The 20,248-nt window shown below is 33.7% G+C and overlaps 1 protein-coding gene across 1 annotated transcript; it reads right to left on the bottom strand.

Annotated features, from left to right (window-relative positions):
* Positions 1 to 748: 748 nt before the first annotated feature.
* On the bottom strand, positions 749 to 10,609 carry LOC110738609 (glutamine--tRNA ligase, cytoplasmic-like). The gene is made up of 24 exons (XM_021919002.1): positions 10,500 to 10,609; positions 9,753 to 9,910; positions 9,620 to 9,670; positions 9,253 to 9,324; positions 8,943 to 9,042; positions 8,741 to 8,836; positions 8,382 to 8,443; positions 8,179 to 8,280; positions 8,007 to 8,096; positions 7,263 to 7,415; positions 7,112 to 7,167; positions 6,678 to 6,768; positions 6,488 to 6,574; positions 5,717 to 5,914; positions 5,483 to 5,581; positions 2,953 to 3,084; positions 2,719 to 2,855; positions 2,330 to 2,429; positions 2,156 to 2,251; positions 1,881 to 1,981; positions 1,694 to 1,796; positions 1,517 to 1,606; positions 1,292 to 1,421; positions 749 to 1,083 (listed from the first exon to the last, which is right to left on the bottom strand). Exons 2-24 carry the CDS (start codon positions 9,885 to 9,887, stop codon positions 989 to 991), a joined length of 2,376 nt encoding a protein of 791 aa, XP_021774694.1. The 5' UTR covers positions 9,888 to 9,910; positions 10,500 to 10,609; the 3' UTR covers positions 749 to 988.
* Positions 10,610 to 20,248: the final 9,639 nt, after the last annotated feature.

Genomic DNA, 20,248 nt, shown 5'->3' with positions numbered 1-20,248 from the left:
ACTTCCCTGGTGGACTTTCATAACATAACAGTATGAAAAACTCCAAGCTAGAATTTTGTCAAGAATCATTGATCATTTTGGATTTCTGGGTTTCAGCTGTTGCTGTCGTCCTGGCGGCTCGATGACTGATTATCCATTTCATGCCAACTCCGAAATGGTTAAATTGACCGGAGACAGAGTACTTCCCGTATCTCCCTATCAGTTCATTCGCGATGATTGGATCCACTTCAACATGTCCACTATCAGTCTATTCACATTGTTTGGATCCGGTTTAACTCAGGACACGTTAGGTGATGAGTCATTCGATTTGAAAATAGTTCGTAAAAACAATTGATGGTCATACTGTATTATGCTGTAATAAAATCAATTTAGTTTAGGCTGGGCTACCTGTGTTAAAGTCATGTTTTCAAATGAAACATTGAATTACAATAAGTCTATTTTGACAGCATATATTGATGAAGTATGAAAATAAGGTTTTCTTTACAGAACTATAAGGGCAAACGAAACATCAACATAGGTATTCTAATACATATAGAGAAAAGAACGAGGCACAATAATTTGAATATCAACGAGTTTAGTTAGTTAAAGAGTGGTATCCAAAACCTAATAAATCCACTCAAAAAAAAATGTGAAACTCATCTTTCAACCATGCTTTGTCAAACCAAGTGCCTTCAACCATGCATATATCAATCAAATAAGAAACAAAACACACGTTTTTCTTTAAAGGCAAAATTATACCTTTTAAATCTTGACAAAAAATTGCCATATAGGTTGATTTTCATGTATTTTTCTCACAAGTTCCAAAATTTTGATAATGAAAGTCTTAACATAATTCAATCAAAAATTCTGATGCATGTTTGCAGATCGAAAATCTCCTTGTAATACAAATATTGAAATCTAATACTGTTAGACAACATCTTGCTTAACTCACATAGCATTATCTACAGGTCTCAGTTTCCTCCAATACCAAGCGTAAAGGGACACTTGTCTACTTCCCACCCTTGGCATAGCTGTCTCTTAATGTGACTGTGCGATTAAATACCAGTTTCTCCGGAGTAGAGTCTTTGTCTACAGCAAAGTAACCTAAACCAAGAAATAGCAAAAGAAAACAATCAGATACAGCAAGAAAAGTATTGCCTTTGGAGTCAACTCCGTTTGAAGGAGAGAGTTTATTGGACAGATAATTATTAATGAGATCATGAACACAATCATACTTTTACAACGTAGTTTTATTAAATAAGTATACAATGTTTGAGCTAGAATTAGGCAATCGGGAAGTCAATGAACATACCTAAACGTTCAAACTGAAATCTATCACTGAGTACAGCATTCCGGAGTGGAGGAACTGCATATGCCTTGGGTATGACAACTTTTGAGTTGGGGCTTAAATCGCCAAGCCAATCATCAAGCTCAGCAGGATTCTGAACAATCATAAAATAGATTAGTATTGAATGTTGATTAATTGATTATTACTGGATATTTGTTGTAAAGGAAAACAAGTTCCAGCTCTAACTACCTCAGAAGAGAAAAGTCTGTCAAACAGCCTGACTTCTACTTTAAGTGGTTCAACATCCGGAGAAGGCTCAGCAACCCAATGGAGAACACCCTAGGAAAAAAACGTAAATTAACCCCCAATTGTTAGAACAGAAATACCCATACATGTAACTATGTAAGTATTAAAAAGAGTGCAAACCTTTGGTTTCATTTTCTTCTCAGGGTCATACTCCGCACGAATTTCAACAATCTCATTGTCATCACCAACTATTACATCCGTGCACTTAATGGGAAACGCATATCTGTGTGTTGGGCATAGAATTTGACTAGTTAGTTTATAGTTCCAAGGGAATAAAACTTTTAGGATCTTTTTTTACAAATCTTACCTCAGCAGGACTGACTTCCCCGGAGCAAGGCCATAATAATCTTTCGAGTCTTTCATCCGAAAATCAGACTTTTCAATATACACAACATTTGAAAACGGCACCTGAGATGAAGTCACCCAAACTATATTATTCAGGAATCTCCCAGCAATATGACACAAGTGTTTAAGGACACAAAGCAACAATTGACGAAACATTCTTTTGAATAGAAGAATGAATGTTTAAACATTCTTTTGCATAACAACCAGGAGGGATACAGAAGTAAAATTAGTGCTGACCTTGTACAAGGCTGAGGCGTCGTCGGATGGAGCATCTGGCCACCTCTTAGCATCAAGGTCAATAACTTTACCAGCTTCTAGATTGGTGATAACGACCTAAAATCAGGAGAGCATATAAGACACACATGACGGATACTTGGGCTTATGGAAATGGTTAAAGGAAATACTCCAGACCTTCAAAGGATACAGGACCACCATCGCACGAGCTGCAGTTTTATTTAGCTCTTCTCTGACATGATATTCAAAGCGATCTAAACGAATCAAACTACTATCACTGCAGCCAAAGAAAATGGGAGTCAAATAACACACACAGTCAATATCTACCTTCTATCTAAATGTCTGTCCCATTGCAGAGAGAAAGTCCCCCAAATAATAGTACACTTCCATTGTCTAGAACTATACTTTCCTCACAGCTATTTAGAAAAAGTATTCAATAATATGAGAGTCCAATAATGCCAATGTAATAATATGCAACTATGCAATAACAAAATTTTCAATCAGTGGGAAAATTAACATGACTAGGGACAAAACAAATGCACACAGAGAAACAGAAAAAGCTTCACCTTCTAGTGATTCCTATACCCCTAACAAAGGCATTTATTGCTGTTGGTGACACCCCCCTTCGGCGCAAACCAGAAAGTGTCATCAATCGAGGATCATCCCACCCATCAACATACTTCTCAGTAACAAGACAATTAAGCTGTAGAACACATTGATATCAAACTAAGTCATGTTGCTGAACCCAGAGATTTTTTATATATTGAAGTTATAAGGAATTACTAAATTGAGAATATTACTTTTCTCTTTGACATCACAGTGTTCGTCACATTCAACCGCGAGTACTCCCATACATAAGGCATATATAGGCCAAGTGCATGCAATAACCAGTAATATGAAGCCCGACGTGTCTCAAATTCCAGTGTGCAGAGCTGCATTAATAATTGAATAAAGTAGAAATAATATGATTCAGATAATATAATAAGAGACAGAAAAGGATCAATATTATGTTCTAAGATGAATTAAATGAGGAGGGTAAATCCCACATTGCATTAAAACTACATACTTGAAGCTATCAAAGCAATCCTGTCAAATGATCAAAGAAATAATACTCCGTGAGCATGAAAATGTGATGAAAACGCTAAACTTTCAGAAGTATTGAACAGGACAGATCCCAAAAAACTTAAAATATACATGTTGTTGGTTACGACTAGATATTTCCACTTTAAAATTGTCTGCCTGCACTGTTAATCTGCTCTTCATGAGATGACAATGCTCACAAACCTGGGATTATGGTTTTATATCCATTAAGTCATGAACCCATGAGCATCTATAGTAGCCCTAATTGAAAGAAACTGTCAGTTGCAGAGATTTCTTCATTGATTGAAATAATTTTTGTCTTCATGAAAATTAAGTTTTAAACTTCAAACGCATCATGATTTTTGAATAATTTCTTTATAAGTCTCCACGGGTAACTATTATTGCTCTGGGTTGGGTATTTCATCAAATGATGATTATACTATGCAGTTAGTTAACTCTACAGAAAAAAATATAAACATTTTCCTGTCTTAGAAAGCAGTCTTTGGTCAGACTCGAGGCATACTTGAGATGCCACTCTCACTCGAACAAAAACATGCATGCCTTAAGATTTTGATTGAACCTAATAGCCCTTACATGGGTGATTAGCTTAAACTTATTCAAAGAAGTACATTCACCAGAAAATCTATTCTTATATTTCAGAATTCCAACAAGTTTAGCTATGTAAATGAGTGACATTAAGAAAGGACATGATATCCCACTTCTTTTGCCTTTTTGTGATCTTTGGGAGAAGAGTAAGGGAAGAAGCTACAGCAGCAATTTGTGAACTTCAAATTGGGGCAACAAGAGCAAGCATTATGTTCTTTTTCCACTGTTAGCTTTGCAATTACCCCTAATCCAAGAAGCTGCATACTCTAAGTGGTATGACTAGGGATGTTAAGGGGGGCAGGGGTGTGGGGCAGATGTTGGCCTTCCCATCCCCATCCCCGTCTAACATTCTCATCCCCACCCCCCTCCCTACGATGGGTCCAAAATCCATCCCATCCCCGCCCCAGTGGGTACAAATCCAAAACTATAAACCCCACACCCCCCCCCCCACCTCCCCACTATAAATTACAAACAATAAAAGATAACTTAATAAGTCCATATTACACAATTGTTTTTTCTTTATTGCACTACAAGTCTATTATATAATATTGTATTTACTACTAAATTTTACTTATTTTTAAAAAATAAATTAAAAAAATTAGAAAGTACATATTTTTATTTTTCTAAAGTATATGAATGCGGGTATGGTGCGGGTACAAAGTGGGACAAGTGGAGCAAGGCGGGATGGGCTGGTACAACCTAAAATCCACCTCACCCCATCACCCATGGCAGGTATGATTTTTATCCCCATCTACGACCCACCACCCGCCAAATTTGGCCCGGGCGTGGATGGGACCCCACAAACAACCCTAGGTATAACGTGCTTCTTCGTCGCTCACCCTCATGGCCCATAATTCAAGAAACTACTCAACAGTACCAAAGAACCCTACTTCTTTCCGTCAAGCAGGCAAACTACCTTAAAGGCAGTTCCAGAGTTCCTACAATGGTCATTTTTTAGGCTAACATCGGTATCAGGAGACATAAGGACAGCTAAAGTCAAGCTTTTTGCATCTGTGTCCTCTCAACAGACTTCGATAGATTGATGCTAGCACGGAATGAATGAGAATTAAAGGTAGTAAGGATTAGAAGAGTTTGCCTTGAAATCTATTAGATTATATCAGCGCAGTAACCTCCGACTGACTGGTGACAACGTTAGACCAGTTGGCATTGGCCTTTGAAAGGTTAAGTGCAATAAAAGCCTAAAAACAGTAGAAGAAACTCCAATAGAAAAACACGGCTTCTCAAGAGAAAAAATAATGAATCGATGATAGCTGGTAGGGTGAAAAGAAAACAGAAGTAGGCACAAACAAAGGTAAATTAAAGAGGTACACATAATGGTCCATGACCATCGTAATTGTTAGCATAAGCAAACTATCTTTGACTTTATCAAAGCAAAATATTCTCTAGCAAATTCTAAATTACAATTATATAATTCAACAAGCACATAATGGTCCATGACCATCATAATACTACTATACGTTCCACTTGTCTTGACAATAAACAACTCAACAAGCTAATACAGGAAGGGGGATGAACCACAAGTTCATAAGTAGATAACATTTAGTAGAGAGAGAGAGAGAGAGAGAGAGAGAGAGCATATAAGTATTTTATAAAAAAATAAAAAATAAAAAATAAAAAACCTACCGAATGAGTTACATTCTCAAGAGAATCTACAACGCAGTGTGCAAAATCGTAGCTAGGGTAAATACACCACTTATCTCCTGCTTTAGGATGAGGAGTAAACTGCACGAACCCCATAAGAAAAAAAATTAACGAGTCAAATACAGAAGGTTGGTTGGGGGAATATTATTTAACACAAGTATCACTATAAAAGTCAAGCAACAATTAGTCAGGTATGTGTACAGAAATAGCACTTGCCTTGATACGATATGCAATAAGATCATACATATTACAATTGTCATTTTGCATATCTTGCTTCATTCTTAGTGTTGCTTTTCCTTCCTCAATCATTCCCCTTCTCATTTCCTCAAAAAGTTTTAATGATTCTTCTACTGGTCTATCTCTCCAAGGACTATTTAACTTTTTTTCTCTGTACTCCTTTACTTCATCAGCAGTCTGCAATCCAACACTTTGTAAGGTAACAACTTTGTCATGTTGTTACCAAAAGTAGCTAATAGATACTACCTCCGTTCTTGAAAGTTCTTTTTAGTTGCTATTTGCACACAAATTAATGCAATAGGTGATTAAGTGTTGATATGGTGAGTGAGTCAGTGAGTAAGAAAAAAAAAAGTGAATAAGTAGGACAGAGAGTGTAAAAAAGGAATAGGATTAAGAAAAAGTTGGAAAAAGCAAAAGACAGGGTAAAAATGTTGGTGGTGTAAGGAAAAAAAAAGTGGGAAAAAGTATGAGAGAGTGAGTGGGAAGACATTTGTCAAAAATAGATAGAAATCATAGAATAATGTAAAAGTGTAAAGACCTTCCAAGAATGGACTAAAACAGAAAAGTTTTAGGAGTGGAGGACTGGAGGTAGTATATGTCAAGCACAATAACCATATATGTCCAACGAAAAGACAAAGGTTTATCACAACCCAAAACTAAAATTAAGGAAAAATTAAAGAAAAAAAAGGAAGACCAATAAGTGTTCATGAAGAAAATACCAACGCAATGACATAGGATATAATTGCAAACCTGATGGTCAACGTAAGCATGACCTCTTCTTATAAGTTCAACAGCGAGTTCATAGAGATCTTGAAAATAGTCACTGGTATAAGTTTTCTGCAAAGTTTAAGCAGACAGTAAGATTCCTAGTCTTGCTAGTTTGCTCCGTACAGAAATCAACTTATTCAACTGTATCGTCTGTATGGTCAGAATACTTTACCTTGAACGGCTCCCACCCCATCCACTTGACTATCTCTTCAATATGATCAATATACTCTTTCTTTTCAGCCTCAGGATTTGTATCGTCATACCTAAAGTACACCTTAGGTACATCAGAACTCACAAAACACCGTCCAATAATCCCAAAAATCAAGCTTTTCTCTGGACCCATTACAGTTTCCTAGTACGCTATACAGCACAAAAGAGTTATCAAGTCCATACACGTCAAATAATGAAAAGAATGATAGATAAGACAAACAGCACGCATTGACAAACATGCAGTTATGAAGTACATACCATAAATATTGCCAGCCAAAGAAGTAAATGAAATCCATATAAAGACAGAAAAGCAATATATTGAAAATTACTGCAGCATAGCAGATTATGAACCAAACAGATATTTTCACAAAAGTATCAAGCGAAAAAGTTGTCCACCTCAAATAGCAGTGTCCACCTCTATCCTTTGCCAATCCAAAATCAACAAACATTGCCTATAACAATAAGAAATTAAGAAGAAAAATTATTCTTTATCTAACAAAGGGTTTAAAGGTTTCGACTAAATTGACAGCATCAAGTTGCAAGCAACCTTGGCATGACCAATGTGAAGGTAGCCGTTCGGCTCAGGTGGAAAGCGGGTAAGAACTTTTCCCCCGGTTACTTTTAAGTGTTTGGCAAGAATTTCCTTGGTATTGCAAGCTCTTAAAACAGAACCATCACTGTAAAAAACTTCAGTGTGCACCTGAAAACATAAATATTACCTTATCAATTCCTTGCATATACAGCAAGCAACTTAACCTTTAAGATAAAGATCTTGAAAGATAAGCAGACCAACATAAATACAGCCATGAATGAGTAAGATAAGGTAACTAATTTAAAATGGTACAATGTCACATAAAGGAAAAGAAAATCCTTGGTATTTTCTCCAAAAGAAGCTATGTTTTCATCTCTTTTTACTTCACTTCAGCACAGTCATTTGCTAGAGAAAAGTCCATGCATTTGACTTAACTGACTCAACCAATAAATAAGTTTTAAGAAAATAAATTATTAATAAATAATCACTAATGAAAATAGTAGAGATTCAGCACTATAGATAAACTCTAGACTTAAAATGCTATCAGGTAGATGTTCTTATGCATGAGAAACTTTGAATAGGTAGTGAGAAAATACTTTATGGTATGCACATAAGCTTCTTCAAATACTACACATTGAAACATCATAATTAGGGAAGATACTGTATCATCACTTGCGCATAAATGAAAACACAAAATTATTTAAATGTATAACAATAACATGGTAAAAGAGCAACGGATATTAAATACTCCAAAAATACCTTAACATTATCTTCCGGTGATGGAAAGATAGAAAATGGGTTAAGTTCTTCTTCAGATGGCGGAGCTGCAGCAGCGACGACAGCTTTTTCCTATACAAGACACAAGAGCAGGGTAAGACAGCACAGTAAATTTAGAAAAGAAAAAAAGATCTATATCTCTCAGAAAACCAACCTCAGCTTTTGCAGGCTTTTCCTTCTTCTTTTTTACTGGCTTTTCATCATCTGCTGCAGTCCTTTCACCAAGTAACTCACGAAGCTTTGTATCTACCACTTGCTGCAAAATACGAAACCATACTTTAGAAAAAAAAATAAAAATGCATACGTATAATTCACTTGTTTAAGAGAGCTTATATATATGTCAATCTTCAAAAATACCTTGACAATCTTTGGATCAGCCCATGGCTGTCTCTCTCTAACACGTCTAAACAAGTCACCAACTGAAAAAGCAAAAGAATGAAGTATTAGTAGCTACCAGCTAACCTAACATGACATGACTTTGTCAAAGAAGATTGTTTGACAAAATGGTTTTTTCCAAAAACTTAAACACAAAACTAGGTATGGCAAGTTGACAACAGAAGCTAAGAGCCTAAAAAAATGCAAGAAGCCAAGCATTTATGAAATAATGACACATTATCCCTATCAATTCCTAACACAGAAATTCTTTACACTTGCATATCATAGATTGAGCAAATGAGTATATTCACCATAACATCACTAGAAAACGAGATACTAACCATTTGTTTTATATCGTTGCTCCAAAATTGTTGTTTTAAGCTCTTCAAAGATTTCACCAACAGTATTTTCTATCTCTTCATTAGAAACCTCAATACCTGATCAATATATGCAGTTAATATGTAACATACATACATACCTATTATAATTATAAGTCAATCTATCTAAAAAATTTAAGTCAATTCATCAAGATGAGCTATTTACCAACTCCACAATTTTTCTCAAAGTCACTTAAGCTGAATTTTTCAGGACCCACACTCATGAAAAATGAGAAAGCAGCTTCTAGTTGAGCGGGTGTCTTAACCTACAAATATTCAACTGCAAAAATATATCATTTGGGAAACAGAAGGCTTTACAAGAAAATAACAGTACTAAAAAATACCTTTTTAGTGCAGACATCACTGCTAAATAATAAACGGACTATATAACTAATAAATAAAGATATATGTGTAGCCACCATCCCACCACTATAAGTAAAACACAGGCAATAATATTTAAGATATCCATCGCTAACCTTTGAAGAAACAACATACTCACAGAGGGTTGGCCGATGCACTAGGGCATTGGCAGGAAATTTCGTAGCAACCTGTCATTTAAATGCATGAAGAAAGGGAGAGATGATTAATATCATTATATTTCAAGCAGGTGACAGTATGACTCTAAAGATAGTAAGCAAGCCAAGGGAAATATTGACAGGAACTTATCCACATATATACATAAGTAAGCTCCAAAACATTTCTAAACAGCGTTAAGTAAAGAAAATTTCTTCAATCCAACATAGATGGGGTAAACACAGCAAAAGACCAATACCGGGCAGGGTTTAGTCAATAACTTGAAGTCTTGAACTATATGTCATCCTCCTTTAAAGTTAGGTGACTTACCATGTACAGAAGATTTCCAGTAGTCCGGTCACAACCATCTGTAACGCCTGCCTGATTTCCCAAAGAGTTGGTAAGACAAAAAAGACACATTGACATATGCAATGGAAACAAGTGTACAGGAAATAGTAACTACCTCATGAATAACGACCAACAGATTACTGGTAACCTTGTTGTTGGCAATTGTATTATGAGCCACTTTCTCATCTAATCCTATTTTAAGGAATAGCTCCACTGCATTATCAGAGTTCTCCCCCGTTTTCGTAGGCATCTTGATGTAATTTGGATTAAGCACTAAACCAAGAAAATGCCCAGATATAAGGTATACAGAAAATTCGGCAGCCTCAATCCGGTCTTACGCTATATTTTGCATATATATTCTACGAATTTAAAAATTCATTTGCACCCCCAACTTCCCAAAACTCAATTCCGATAACCTGAATTACTCCATTGCTATTTGGGCCAATTAGCAACACTCTAAATCTATAATATTCACCACATTACAATCAAAGCATGCTATTTAATCACTATAGACACATTAAAAAAAAAAACAAATTCAGGTATTTGGAAAATCCCATCTTCCAAATATATACAGAAATATACCCAAAAAAAAAAAACATTTCTCATGTAACAAAATATAAATCAATTGAGCAATATTCTAACATGCAATTTGAGGGAAATTCATGAAATCTAAAATCAATTTCGGGTCTATAAGAACAGCTCACTTAATGTATTAACTAGTTTTTTGAGTAATTATATAGGCCTTCTGTGTTGTTTTGCATTGAAATCGAAGAATAACAGCAATTAAGCAATTGTATAGAAGTGCTAAATGGAGGGGCAAGCACTGAAACTAGAGAAAGTGGAAGAATATAGATGAAAATACCTGGGTTGAAGCTGTTGAATGGAAGAGAATGGCTGTTTTGCCTGTTTCAAGGGTTTCACAATGAAGAAGATTGTCAGTTAATTGGTTTAACGCAAATCAGACAGTGCAACTTGTCAAAATGACTACTAAATACCCCGACACTCCGAATAGAGGTGCAATTTGGGTGTATGGGTCAGCCGGTCAGGTTCGATGAAGCTGGATCGAGTCTATATTAAATTTGAGTCATGTCCATGCATACTCGTACAAATTTATACTCCAAAGTCCAAACTCTGAAGTATTTGTTTCATACTTAGAGTACCAGTAGCCTGAATCATGACATCATCATTTTTAAAGTTTTTGGTCATAATGATTAGCCCTAAGTAATTTTTTTTTTTTTTTTCAATGCATTTAAGAAGCTGAGTCTTAACAAAATCTGAAGTGGAGTCCTTAAAAATGAAGACTAACTTAAGACTCAACTCTTTTTTTTTTTTTGGTGTTCTACCCGGTTTACCCTTTGGGCTAATACGGATTCGATGATCAGTTCTGGGTGGTTGGGTTCTAATCCCCTCCCCTCAACTCTATGTAGATTATAAATGTTAAAAGGAAAAAAAATTAATAAATATTTTAATGAAATCTAAAATAAGTGGGAATGAGATAAATCTAATTGAGCCTTAAGAGTCTTAACATAATTAATAATTATAAAAAATAATTGAGTTTAATACAAAATCTTATGTGTCAATTGATTAAAATCTTAAAACCAAACAAGGCTAATGTTGCTCTTAGTTGAGACATTTCATTTAGGTATGTTTATTGATGCATTTTTTAAATGTAGAAATTTAATTATGTATTAGTAATCATATAAAATTCGATATTTGAAATATAGACAGATGAAACTAAAAAAAACTTTATATGATCAAGTTCTTCTGAACTCTAAGTCATAAACAAAGTCCTCCTTTGGTTGACTTGCGAATTAAATTCCCATAGAAAATTGCATTTCATGAAAAGGTTTTTTTTTTTTTTTTAAAAAAATAAATAAATCACGAATAGGTTTTTTTTAAAAAAAAAATTATGAAAAGTAATTTACCTAATGAAGGAATTTTCTAAACTTGTTTGATTGGCGATATAAGAATTTAAAAAATCTCATTACTTTTTATTTTTGCTGAATTGAAATTATTTTTCTGAATTGAACTTATTTTTACTGAACTGAACTTATTTTTACCAAACTGAAATTATTTTTACTGAATATTATTTTTTTAAGGTGAAGTGAACAGGGCCTAAGGGGGCTCGGTAATTAACTTCTCATTTGTGTTTGGCGTGAATTTCCACTTTCTCTATTTTTTTTTTCTTTTGTGTGTCAACCAAAAGAATGAAGTATCCAACTTATTAAATCCAAATAATTTTCATTTCCCCTATTTTACACTGTCAAGCGAAGCTCAAAGTCAAAGTAGTTATGGTGGTGTTTGAAGTTAAAATGTGTCAACTAAAATGAAACTGAAGAAGGCTTTTTTTGTTTTTTAATACTTGACAAATATGTTTTTTAAATCTGTACTTGTTTTCTTCTTAAGATGGACCATATTCTTTTGGTTATTCATATGAATTACTCCATTTGTTTCTTTTCTAAAGGTATGTTTGTTTTATTTACAAGTATTATTAAGAAAAATGTTTTGAGAGCATGTAAAATAATGAAATATTTGTTTTGGAGATAGGTAAATATGTTGATAAATGGGAATATATTCGGTGTTTTTTCTGTGTGGCTGGCCACATCGTGTTCCCGGAATTATGTATTTATCAGAGGTTACTTATTTAGAGGTTACTCAGTTGGTCAAGGGTTATTTATTCTGGGGTTACGTAATCGGTTAATTCGCTTTATGTGCGAGAGTAACCCCTGACCAACCTCATAATCTAATCCCTGACTAAGTAATCTTTGAGTGACCGAGTAACCCATGACCGACCAAATAACCCCTGAATAGGTATCCATAATAAGTAACTTCATAATGAGTAACCTGTGAATAAGTAAGTATATAATAAGTAACTTCAATAATAAGTAATCCCTGAATAAGTAACTTTTGGTACACTGTGTGACTAGCCACTGCACATATGTAAATTTGTAAAATATATTTGTTTTTAGGTAAAATATTTTGGTAAATATGAATAGTTGCTCTGTGATTATGAAGTATTTTGGTACTTGAGAATAGTTGCATTAAAATAAAGTAATTATAAGAGTGCTCTATAACCATTGAAAACAAACGGGTCGTGTACTATTATATGTTACAAAGTGAGTTTTTATATGAATATTATTTTATTTGTGTTCATTGTGATCAATGGATAGAAAATAAAACATATATTTTAGGGTTTTGAATTATTTCTTTGGGTTTGAACATTTTTTTTAAGGTATGAGCTAATGGATTTGATCTAACCATCTAAAATATTCCCTTAGTAATGGCATTTATGTAATTTTTTACCTTTTCTTTTTTTACACTTTTAACAAAATACCCTCAATCTTAAGGTTATTCTTTTCACTTTCTCTCTCCTCAGCACATCACTTTCTCTCTCCTCAGCATCTATACATCAACAAATTGGGTAAGTTTATTACTTGTTAAAGATTTTTTTTTTTTTTACCGATTTTATTGTTTTTTTTTTTTGCGATTTTGCTGTTATATAATGTGTGATGATTACATTTGTTTGTTTAATTTTTTTTTTCCAATTTTTTTTTCGATTTTTTCCTGTTTTTCTTTTCGATTTCCAGATTTTTTTCGATTTTTTTATTTTTCGAGTTTTTCGATTTTTTTTTTCGAGTTTTTAGATTTTTTTTTCGAGTTTTTCGTTTTTTTTTTTGAGTTTTTAGATTTGTTTTTCTAGTTTTTTCGATTTTTTCCAGTTTTTTTATTTTTCGATTTTTTTATTTTTCCATATTTTTTCCATTTTTTTTTTGTATTTTTTATTTTTTATTTTTCCTAATCATCTTTTTCCAGTTTTTTATTATTGTTTTTATTTTCAATTTTTTTTATTTTTCGATTTTTTTTTTTTGCTTTGAGTTTTTCTATTTGCTTGAATTTTATTGGATTTTAATTTCAGATTGTTTTTTTTGCTTCAATTTGTGTTTTTGATGATTAGGTTTTTGCATATTTATGGATTTTGATGATGTTGAACATAATTCTCCCTCCCCTGTTACTCATTCAGGTAATTTTAATTGTTTTAATACTTTAATTTCAATTTACTTATATGTTCTAAACTTTACTTACTTGCATGTTCTAAAGTAATTTTGTGAATTTATTGATTATGTTCAAAAGTTGTTTTAATGTTCTAAATTATTTTTGGTTATGTTATAAAGTAATCTATTATGTTCCAAATTTTTCCACTCTATGTCCGTGATTTGTTATGTTCTAAAGTTTTCAGCTAAGTTTAATTGTTTTAATGTTTTAATTTCAATTTACGTACATGTTCTAAACTTTACTTGCTTACATGTTCTAAAGTCATTTTGTGAATATGTTGATTATGTTCAAAAGTTGTTTTGATGTTCTAATTTTTTCCTGGTTATGTTCTAAACTAATTCATTATATTCTAAATTTTTTCACTTTATTATGTTCTAAATTTTATTATGTATGTTATAAAGTAATTTACTATGTTCTAAAGTTTATCTTTAATGTTCTAAATTATTTTGTATGTTCTAAAGTTTTCTACGTATCTTTCTCTTTATGTTTTAAAGTTTATTATTATGTTATAATATTTTCTTCATATTGTATGACTTTTATTGTATGTTCTAAAGTTTACCTTCTAGTTTTAAATTTTACTTTTTATATTTTCTATTGCAGTTGGTGTTATTTATCGTACTCCTGAGGTTATTGGATCATTTATCGATAATGTTAAAGAGAGGTATTATCGATCGCATGGCTACCACTAAGGAATGGATTCCAAGTGTTCCCGAGGAGTTAAAACCTCGTTTGGGGATGATATTCAAAGATCCTGAAGAGGGTCTTAGTTTTTACAAAGCATATGCAAATGCCGCTGGGTTTACTTCTAGGAAATCTACGACTACAAGGAAGAAGAATAACAAAGATATAATTGCTTTTCAATATGGAGTTTGCAATAAGTTGTTTTTATGTTTTAAAATTTTGTGTAATTTTTTTATATATTTGTTTTGTATTCTTTTCAATTTATTAACATAATATCATATTATTTTTTTGTCCAATTATTCTTTAAAAATTGTATCCAATCCATAGATTGATCCACAAACCACCAATTTGAACCCATCGATTTCAACCCACCAACCTACCATTGACAAACCCCGCAATGTGAACATATCACCTACGAGGCTACAACTTAAAATCATGACGAATTAACATTCCACACCGAAAGAACGGAATTCACCATGAGAATGGGGTTGGATGAGTAGAAAAGAACAATTTTTTGCGAGTAATGTGAACCCAATTTTTTTTTTTTTTTGGCGAATTAACTTTTTGATTGCATTTTTGGGAGGGTTTGCGGAGGCCGAGGCAAATTTTCCTAAGCATGTTTAATGAAAGATAAGGGTATAAAATTAAGTATTAATCAAGGAATTAAAAAAAACAAATTCAACCCAATTAATCAACCACCACCAACCCAGCCACGACCACCAAACCACCGACCCCGGAAACCCAACGACCCCCAACCCACCGATTCCACCAGCCACGACCACCAGAAACCCACCAACCCCAGAAACCCAACGACCCCCAACCCACCGATTCCACCGGCCACGACCACCAGAAACCCACTGACCCCAGAACCCAACGACCCCCGAACCCACCGACACCGAAACCACCAACCCAACACATCGGAACCACCAAAATCGAAACACCAACCCCGAAACCCACCGATTTGAAACCCATCAGTTTTGTAATTAGGGTGTTTAAAAAAAGTAAGGGTAAAATGGTAATTTTATCACTAAAAAGTTACTAAAAAGGAAAGAAATGGAAAAGTTGCAAGTAATGTGGACCAACCCAAAGAGGAAATAGTTGCAACTAAAGTGGACCGGAGGTAGTATAATGTATTTATATATATATATCAAAAAAACTTGGTGAGAGCGACAACTAATTGAAGCTTAGAGTAGAAATATCTTTGTGTCGTAAGGAGTTGGTGTCTTTAGTGTGACCTAATTCCTTTCCTCTTCCTTCTTCATTGTACGAAAGAAAAACTTAAGCTTATTCCAAATCAGAAATACTTTAGAACATTATAAAAATAATGTTTCAAATCTGTTTCAAATGATATTAATATTCCAAATGATACCCATGTTCAAAATAGTCATCTCCATATTTGTACAAAAAATGTACTATATATTGTTTTAAATATATGTCTAAAGATATAAACTTAAGATTTACACAATCATATATCAATTTTTGTTCAGCTTTGACCACTTTCTAGCCATCTTCATCACTCTTTTCCGTTCTTCATTTACTTCTGATGTTATAATCTTCCCACAATACTCCACTCGTAACCTTTTCATTTGCTCAAACTGCAAACAAAAAAAATACAAACACGTTAAAATTAAAATACACATGTAATTCAGAATATAATAAAAAATACTTTAGAACATTCCCATGTAATTTAGAACATAATCAGATTAACTTTAGAACATAGACATCTAACTTACAACATAATCAGCATTACTTTAGAACATAATCAAGTAATTTAGAACATAATCAGATTAACTTTAGAACATAGACATTAAACTTAGAACATAATCATAATTACTTTAGAACATAATCAGATTTACTTTAGAACATAGACATCTAACTTAGAACATAATCAGAATTACTTTAGAACATAATCAAAGTAATTTAGAACATAGACATTAAACTTAGAACATAATCAGAAATAAGATTAACTTTAGAACATAGACATTTAACTTAGAACATAATCAGAATTACTTTAGAACATAATCAGAATTACTTTAGAACATAATCAGAATATGGAGATGTAATTAGAACCTAATCAATCATATGTCTTGACATTTACATTATCCTTCTCTAGCCCCGAATTCCATTGTTTTTGACATCGTCCTTCATAGGTTTCCATGTGCTTCAACAAAAATACTCCACAATCATGTTTGTTTGCATTGCTCTTCCATTTCATCTCAATGTTTCTTGTTTCGAAAGTGGACAAAACGGCACTCTTGTTATCAATTTCTTCATAAAATTCACCAAATGCCTTCAACTACAAAATATATATAAATTAACCTTGAAGAAGATAGGAGGGGCAGTAGGCAGAGTAGAAGAGGCTGTAGTAATAGCCGTAGCAGCAACAGATCTATTGTTCGAATAAACATACACAAAAAAAATTCAAAAATTGACATTAATTTGCAAAAATCGAACTAATTCGAACAAAAAAAAAATAATCGACAGATCTAATTTTTCGAACATAAATATTTCACAAAAATCAAACAAAAATAATTCACAAAAGTCGAACAAAATAATGAACAAAAATCGAACGAAATAATGAACAAAAATCGATCGAAATAATGAACAAAAATCATTCGCGAAAATCAAACAAAATAATTCGCAAAAATCGAACAAAATAATTCGCAAAGATTCGAACCCTAAATTTGCTAAACTCGAACTCAAAATAATCAAACTCCATACGAAAAATCCAACTCAAAAATCGCACAAAATAATACGCAAAAATCGACTCCTAAAAATCGCAAAAATAGAACCCTAAATCCGAACCCTAAAAATTGCAAAAATCACCAATTAAAACTGCAAATTCACTTGAACATCATGCTAATTTCATGAAAATTTGAACAAAATCGAAAAGAAAAACATACCTGAAGCGAAAATCCTTCAAATTGCAACTTCTATCAGATTTTTGGGGGTTTTAGGAGAGAGAAAATGAGAGAATCGGGAAGAAGACAGAGAAAGTTAGAGGAGAGAGAAAAGGTTGGGAGGTGGGTAAGGGGGTTGAAAAAGTTGGACACGTGTTTTAATCTTAACCGTCTAAAACAACTTAATCCTACGGTTGAGATGGATTCTTATATATCTAGGGGTTCTTACCGGATCTCTCCCCTATATATATATATAAACAAACACATATCATGCATAATTTGTTTATTTTAATTGACACATTTTGCTTTGCACTCTATTCATTCAGTTCTTAAAGATTATCTTGACATCTTTTGTATGTAACTTTTCAAGTAAAAAACATAGTCATCAGAAATCTTTAGAAGATTTGATCAAAACCTATCTTTCAAATATTATAGTTTTATATCGTTTGTTTATAGCTAATTGAAGACTTTTGTATTTAGAATCATGAGTTTACAACACACACCTAAAAGAAGTAATGAAATATGCCAACAATAATATAGGAGAAATAATTTTTGTTTTGCTTATAGAAGAATTGTTGTTTTAGGTAGAGTAATAGTGGGTTTTCAGGAGGGGGTTTAACTCCACAGTGGGTAGTGCTATTGGTGATGGTGGCAAAGCTAGTGCAATTAGTAATGAAGGTGGGGTAATAAATAATAATAGAGAATGTAATTTTTATTTAGCATATATCCTCACGACCTTTTTGGGGTTTTGTTATTTGGTTTTAGTCTTTGTGTTATTTTCCTAGATTTGTGATACTTTTAAAGGAGAAAATACAAGTTCATATCTAATATCAACATAACATGTTAATATCACTTTTTTTTTTTTGGTAAATTCTTAAGCAAAAATCTCTTTTCTCTCTCCTTTATCACCATTGAATCATCACTGGCATCGTCTTCTACTACCGCACCACCACTAACACCATCATCCGACCATCGCAAGACCATCCGACCACAATACATACGACCACCACCACCACTAATCGACCACTACACATCCATTAGTACCATTGGTATTGGAGGCTAGCTTAGTAAGAATAATGTGAGGGCTCTGTTTAGAAGAGGATTAGTGTTGGAGAAGTCAAGATCTTTGGATAAGGTGTATGATGGTTTTAAATCAGCAAAAGAGATTGAACCAACAAACAAGGAAAATGGGAAGAAATTGGCAAGATGGGAAAATATTGTACTTAGGAATCTTAATGGTGAAGAGATAAAGAGATAAAGGTTGAGGAAAGTGTGCATTTTCCGGGTTTTGAAGATCAGAGAATCCCAGTCAATGAAAAGAAAATGAACCGTGACTCAAGAATGGAAGGGTCTAAGGAAGAGAAGAACACTACTAGAAATGGGCCAATTTCCGACCGAATTATGCCGACGGACATGATTTTCCGTCGCAAATCCTATAATCAACGACGGATTTAAGTTTGACGCTAATTTCGGTCGGAAAACATAGTTTCTAACGGAAATTTCCTCGCAAAGTTTCCGACAGAATTAAATTCGGTCGGAAAATATAGTTTCCGACGGAATATTTCGTCGTAAATTTATTTACGATGGAATATTCCGCCGGAAACTATATTTTCCGACCTAATTAATTCCGTCGGAAAATTAATTAGACAAAATTCAAGGGTTTTGATGTTGGTGTCCATTTGCTACGAATTCGAAAGAAAGAGAGAGGAAGAAACAGAGAGGAAAGAAAGAAAGAAGAAAGAAAGATCCGCCGCCGTCGAAGAGTCAACGTCGCCCAGCCGTTCGCCGCAGCCGGAGATCCGTCTTTCGTTGGTCAGCCGCCGGTAAGTGTAGCGTTTGATTATGTTCCCGCTTTTGTAGATCTTACTATATATTATGTAGCCTTTGGTATATATATAACTTTTGAGAAAATAATATTTATTAATATTTTCGCAATTTGATAATAGTTTTAAATATCACAGGTATTTGGTGCAGGAACATACGCAATTATAATAATATTTGTTAATATTTTTGTTAGAAAGGAAAAGCAGTTTGCGACGGAATTATATTGGTCGGAAGTACTTCATTTGCGACGGAAAACTGGAGTTAAATCCGTCGGAACTCACCTCCATTTCCGACGGATTATTCGGTCGTAGACCAGCGACGGAATAAATTTCGTCGCAAAATACACTACCAGCGACGGAAATATTCGATCGGAAAATAAAGTTTACGACGGAATATTTCGGTCGGAAATTACTGTTTTCGACGGAAATATCCGTCGTTGTAAACAGCACACCGACAGAAATTTCCGTCGCAAATTAGCGACGGACTAAACTAAAAAGTCAATATGTTACGCGACGGATTAAAATCGGTCGTAAAGTCCGTCGGAAAACACCTTTCCGACGGAATATTCCTCGAAAATTCAAGAATTTCCTACCAAAGGTTTTACGACGGAATTCTGTCGCAAACATGATTTGCGACGGATTTAGAGCCTTCAGCGAGGGAAAATTTCGGTCGGAAACAGGCCATTTTCTTGTTGTGGAATGTGGAGGCTACTGTTGATAAGTCAGAGGTTGAAGCTACCAAAGACTATTCAAATGGTAGCCATGAGTTATATAATATGGGAGATAGATCTCCCATGGATGTTGACAACTTGAAAGGCTCTGATTCAAGGTGTTGTTCAAATTTTGACCTTCCTAGTTTTAAGGTGGCATTCGTTAATCAAAAAAATTTATCTTGCTTGAGAATTGCCCGTGCAAATATAGATAAGTTGAGGTAAGGGATTGAGTTGTGGCTTTATCAACCACATTCATTGTCAATGTTGAAGGTCAGTACCTTCACCCCAAAAGATCATATCATGAATTCATGATGGAGACCCCCCACAAACATGGTTTGAGGGAAGCTGTGGTCTTTCACTCGATACCAACTTCGAGTGTGTTCCCAGATGATGACATCAATCAAAACATGTCATCATCAGTCAATGATAATAAAAGTTCCT

The sequence above is a fragment of the Chenopodium quinoa genome, unplaced genomic scaffold, assembly GCF_001683475.1.
Source record: "Chenopodium quinoa cultivar QQ74 unplaced genomic scaffold, ASM168347v1, whole genome shotgun sequence".
In the NCBI taxonomy this organism is placed as follows: Eukaryota; Viridiplantae; Streptophyta; class Magnoliopsida; order Caryophyllales; family Amaranthaceae; genus Chenopodium; species Chenopodium quinoa.
This window is presented reverse-complemented; position numbering and strand designations above follow the sequence as displayed.

Excerpts from the sequence above, each read along its gene's own strand:
- LOC110738609 (XM_021919002.1), bottom strand. The coding sequence starts at position 9,887 with ATGCCTACGAAAACGGGGGAGAACTCTGATAATGCAGTGGAGCTATTC. Across the intron at positions 6,769-7,111 it reads GGTGGACACTGCTATTTGAG|GTATGACGATACAAATCCTG; the intron begins GTGGACAACTTT and ends GGTGTACTTTAG. Across the intron at positions 1,982-2,155 it reads ACGCCTCAGCCTTGTACAAG|GTGCCGTTTTCAAATGTTGT; the intron begins GTCAGCACTAAT and ends ACTTCATCTCAG.